This window comes from Coenobita brevimanus, chromosome 91 (genome assembly GCF_032717465.1).
Source record: "Coenobita brevimanus isolate Jiangsu-jjx chromosome 91, ASM3271746v2, whole genome shotgun sequence".
In the NCBI taxonomy this organism is placed as follows: domain Eukaryota; kingdom Metazoa; phylum Arthropoda; class Malacostraca; order Decapoda; family Coenobitidae; genus Coenobita; species Coenobita brevimanus.
Genome location: NC_137044.1, coordinates 24,268,537 through 24,274,453, shown reverse-complemented (window position 1 = coordinate 24,274,453; position 5,917 = coordinate 24,268,537). Strand labels below are relative to the sequence as shown.

At 44.1% G+C, this 5,917-nt stretch overlaps 1 protein-coding gene across 1 annotated transcript; it reads left to right on the top strand.

Annotated features, from left to right (window-relative positions):
- The first annotated feature begins 506 nt into the window (after positions 1-506).
- Positions 507-875, top strand: LOC145411915 (uncharacterized). Its single transcript, XM_080281884.1, has one exon. The coding sequence runs from the start codon at positions 507-509 to the stop codon at positions 873-875; it is 369 nt and encodes a 122-aa protein (XP_080138010.1).
- The last annotated feature ends 5,042 nt before the right edge of the window (positions 876-5,917 follow it).

The following is a 5,917-nucleotide window of genomic DNA, read 5'->3' as shown; positions in this document are numbered from 1 at the left end:
CTCCATCTCATCCTTGGCCCTCCCCCTCTCTCTACTCTTCCTCAACCTCACTCACACTCTCCTCGTCAGTCTCTCACTCTCCATCCTCTCCACATGGCCAAACCACCTCAGTATATTGCTCTCTAACGCTTCCCATCACAACCACATCCACACCACAATTCTTCTTCACTTCCTCATTTGAAGATCGCATTTCTGTCAATTCAGAGTCTGACAGTGAGTTTGAAGAAGAGGATGAAATTGACCTTGAGCCAGCTCCAAAATGAGCCCGTCAGCAGCCAGTTTCAGGCCCCCCGCAGCAGTCAGCCACAGGACCAGCTCGTCACCAGCCAGCCAGAGGATCAGCCCATCAGCAGCCCACCACAGGACCAACCAGAGGACCAGCCAGTCACCAGACAGCTCACCAGCAGCCAGCAAGTGGAGAAATATGGATGTCAAATAATGGTGAAATTGAATGGTATCCTTGCCCAAAGAAAGAGCCACCCTGCAGGGCTGCCAATGTGATAAAGATGCATCCAGGGCCAACACGGATGACAGTTACCCACTTGCAGGATATCGTGTCTTCTTTTGAACTTTTCATCCCGGATGACAGCCAGAAAATCATTCTGGATTGCACTAAAATAGAAGCAAGGCGTGTTTTTGGAAAGGGATGGAAGGAGATAAACCAAACCCATTTACGAGCATACTTCTGGCTTCTTATCCTTGCTGGAGTTTTCAGATCCAAAGGGGAATCCACAGAATCCCTGTGGGATGCAGAAACTGGCAGAGAACTTTTCCGTGCCACAATGTCTCTGGAAAATTTTCACATTATTTCCAGGATTATCTGCTCTGATAACCGCAAGATGAGAGACAAGCTTGGTAGCAGAGAGACAAGCTAGCTCCCTTCAAGACAGTGTGGGACAAGTGAGTGCACTGTCTCCCCCTGTTTTACTACCCTGGCCCTAATGTCACTATTGATGAGTAGGTGGTGCCATTTAGGGGCCGCTGCCCCTTCAGGCAGTACATACCATCAAAACCCGCAATATACGGAATAAAGATCTGGGCTGCCTGTGATGCTGCATCATCATATGCATGGAACTTGCAAGTGTATACAAGGAGGCCAGATGGAGAAGCCCCTGAGAAGAACCAAGGGATGAAAGTTGTCCTGGACATGACACAAGGACTCAGTGGACACAACATCACATGCAATAACTTTTTTACCTCACACAAGCTGGGACAAGAGCTCCTAAGCATATTATTATTAACCATTTATGCTGTCTTTATTGTCAGCATTTGGGATAAAGTAAACATCTGGTATTTTTACAGAAATTGTTATGGCTGTATTGATTTAAACTCATTAATGCGGTGGGTCCACCAGACCCGCAAACACTGGCTGCATAACAAAAACATGAACACCACACAAGGGTTAACAACAAAGTATCATCTGAGAAATTACCAATATGCCGGGAATCGAACCCGGTACTCTCAGGTGAGATTTTTCCTGTGTAAAATACAGGTCTGCCTCTTCATTCTGACTTGCCGGAAGTGCTTGGGGTAGATTAAAAGCATCTACTTGCCCGAGTGCCAGGGGGTTAACTCACCCTCTTCAGGCCCACAGTGGGGGCGGAATGACATTGGTTACAAGACTGTGACAACGTGAGTTAACTTTTACTTGGTCGTGGTGTAGTGGTATGCTGCCTGGCTCTCACCTGAGAGTCCCGGGTTCGATTTCCGGCATAGTGGTAATTTCTCAGATGATTTTTCCTGTGTAAAATACAGGTTTCCCTCTTCTCAACAAAGTATCATCTGCAAACAACAGTACAGGGAGATTCCAACCGCTGCCCTATCTCATTAGGGCCGTTGCAACATTCATGAGCCACTGCACTACCTTGTATCTCTTTTATAACCCCATCCGTATACAGACTGAAGAAATGAAATATGGCTTCCTCGGAGGAATAATGAATGTTAATATATTTAAAAACTACAGACAGTGATATAAACATTCACAAATAACGAAAAATAAAACAGAAGTTGGCCTACAGTAGGTTAAGATAATGTCTAGGATTCTACTTCTGGATTTATATGCAAATATTTGACCAGAGCATAAGGTTTTTTATAAACCATGGATTTCCCTGATGCAGTAAATATTTTTCACATTATTCGTACCAGAAATAATGGTAAATATTTCGGTATATTTTGTTATTACTAAAACAAATAATAAAATGTTGAGATGTGGCGGTGAGTTTAAGGACTTTATTAATAGTTATCTCGAAAATATCCCAGCAACTCTTCCCTGGATATTTATCTTTCACACTGCATCTCATTATCCTTTTGTTATTGATGCAACTACATCAGCACTAAAGGTCTATAAATAACATACAAAAGAAATGTATTCTGCCAACTAAATAATTAAAAAAAGACGTGCAAGGAAGCCTGATGCAGAACCAAAATATTAGGCATAGTAGTAAAGTGGTTAATGAAGGCTATATCTAAGCCCTTCAGTTTAAAAAGTCTCATTTAAGGTGAATATAATCGTTTGAAGATGGACGAAATTATATAAAAAGTACGTCACTGGATTAATTGATTATAGAAAACGGAATTACCTGTGTATAATAGAAAACCATATACTTTTAAGGGTTAACTAAACTAACTTTTTTTTTTTTTTTCACGCCATCACAGCCCTTGTGCCATCGCTGTTATGAGTCTGGCCACATCTCACGCTACTACCGGTCTGCAGAACAGTGTGGTCTGTGCAGTGGCAACCATTCAACCACAACCTGCCCTGTCAGGCACTCCGCCACCGTTCACTCTCCCAGTCCCCGTGCACCTGACCCCACTCATCTGCGTTCCCGGATCTGCCCCTACCACTCACGCCACCAGCCCCCACTAACCCCATGGCTGCCCACCTTCGTCTCCTACATTCACTGCAGTTCCAGTGCCCCCGGTGTGGGCGTGTGGGCGTCACTGCTTGGCACCTGGACTGTCCAAGTCGTCACTCAGCCCGCCCTGCCCCTGCTCCTGCCTCCACCGCCACCCCTGCTCCTGATCATCAGCCGACACACCCTCCCGCCGCTGGTTCTACATCATGCCCCCCTCCTCCCTCCCCCTCAGCCCCTGCCCCTCCCCGTGCCCCGCAACAAGATGCCCACCACTCCCCCCCTCACTCCCTGCCCCACCCATCAAACCATCAACTGCAACTCTTGCAACACCAGTACGAGGAACTACGCAGTCTTCTTTTGTATGTACTCTCTCACCTTAATATTCCATCGCTGTCTGATGACGTATATAGAAATGCTCCTGACTAGTCTGGTTGTCTTTCATACATTGATGTTCCCTGTATTAGTTTTCCTCGACTGACAGTCCCCAAGTGATGAGTACAGGTATGTAATGTAGAAAAGCATTACATATCTGCAGTCGATGGTGTTCGCTTCGTCGGGGTATTTTTACCATTAGAATAGGTTTGGCTATTTGTATCTTTGGGCTTTAACATAGGTTAGCGATTTGTCTGTTAGGTTTTTAGTTCTAGGGACTTTAGTTTTTTCTTTTTTTCCTAATCAGTAATGTATACAGTAATAATGATTATATGAAAGAAAATCAACCCCCCAAAAAATTATATATATATATATATATATATATATATATATATATATATATATATATATAGATAGATAGATAGATAGATAGATAAATAGATATACATGTATATATATGTACTGGTGTATGTACAGTATGTGTATGAAAGTATGTTTGTACATATGCATGGATGTGCGTATATATCTATATCTATATATATATATATATATATATATATATATATATATATATATATATATATATATATATATATATATATATATATATATATATACGGCCTTAATAACCAGGGGCTTCGGTTCTATTGGTCGATAGGCCAACAACAACAACAACAACAAAATCCTTCTCTTCCTACCTAACAGCTCCCACAAACCACCTCCCATGAAAGATGTGGAGTGTGGAAGTCGGTGGACACCAGAATCGAAGAAAGTGTACTGAGATGGTATTGTCATGTGGAGAGAATGGACAACAATAGAGCGGTGAAATAGGTATATCTGAGCGAATTTGAAGGAGGAAGGAGGCGAGGTAGGCCAAGGAGAAGGTGGAGGGATATGGTGGATGAGTGTGTGAGGAAGAGAGGTTTGGAAGTCGGTGAGGCTAGGGAACTGACAAAAGATCGAGCTGGTTGGATGAATTTTGTGAGAAGTGCATGATCAGGGATTTGGCACCCCTTTTTAACGTGGCAGCGTCCGGACTGACTCTATTGGATACGTTTCTGTGAAGCTACCGAATATGGTGAATGTTTTTGGCGTATCCGATAGAGCCAGGATTCCGGGGGCTTGAGTGATGAATGAATGGAAGCGTGGACCATTGGACTGGGCAAATTTGGGCTGTCTGGACGTTGCTACTCCTCACCCTGCCCTAGGGTTGGAAAGGAGGTCCAGATGATGATGACAATGATGATGATGATTTTTCCACTCATTAAAACACTGCTCTCTGCAACACTCCTTCAAACACTGCTCTCTGCAACACTCATTAAAACACTGCCCTCTGCAACACTCATTAAAACACTGCTCTCTGCAACACTCATTAAAACACTGCTCTCTGCAACACTCATTAAAACACTGCTCTCTGCAACACTCATTACAACACTGCTCTCTGCAACACTCCTTCAAACACTGCTCTCTGTAACACTCATTAAAACACTGCTCTCTGCAACACTCATCTCTACGACCGAGCAGAGTATCCACAGAAAAACACACTGTCATTCCATTCATAGGCTAGACTATTCATCCACTTCCTCTGTCTATCTCTCTATCTATCTATTTACCAATCTATCTGCTCACTGGCTCTCTATCTTTTCTTCACAAGAATTCCTAATACTAAGCCATGTGAAAATGGAAGAGCACTTGTTCTTTACCATAACCAAATGCTTTCTGCGTCTAGTCGAGAGAGAGAGAGAGAGAGAGAGAGAGAGAGAGAGAGAGAGAGATTACCCATCCTTTATTTCCATGTACAGTACGTATCCATGTATCCAAACAAACACTATCCTACTATCATCCACCTCATCTGTCTATCCATCGGTCAATCTATCTACCTGTCTATCTATCTGCAACTAACATCCACCCATCTTGCCTACAGGAATTTCTGGGTCTACGAAAGGTCATCACGGAAAAACACTTCTTCAACGTGACCAAAGGCTTCCCGTGCCTAGTGAAGAGGGAGAAGACAGGGCGACCCCACTGCCTAGGCTCATCCAAGGGCCGCTCCCACCCTACAGTCTCCCAGGCCACCTTCAACACCCTCAGGGACTTCTACAGACCCTTCAACTTTAAGTTCTACAAGATGGTTGGCCAGAACTTTAGGTGGTAGTGGTGAGGAGTGGCAAGGGAGTGTGTGTAAAGAGGGAGATCAAGGATGAGATGGAGGGATGGCATTGGGATGAGACTGATCAGAAGAGTGGTGGAGGGGAGAGGAAGGGGAGACCAAAGATGAGATGGGGGGATGGAGTGAAGGGATATATGAGAGAGGGTGAGTGCAAGCTAGAGGAAGGGCAGACAAATAGCAGAGGACAAGGCGACGTTGAGGCGATTTGTCTCTGGTCACCCTTTACAGAATTGATAAGTGGATAAACAGAGAGATCTATTACATACGAGTGACCAAGGATTTTTCACACTTGTATAATCCCCCAAAACCTGCTATATGCCTCCGAGCTCTAAGTTCTGCAAGGCGATGGCAGTGGTGTGAATCGCTAAGAGGTGACGGGAGAACGGACATACCCCAAAACACCACCGAAAGCTTCTACAAGCTGGTGGTAGCGATTGAAATCTCTAGGAAGCAGCTACAGACTGGCCACCAAGCATATCTTCTGGCATATCAGTTCTAAGCTTGTATATAGTGATGGTGG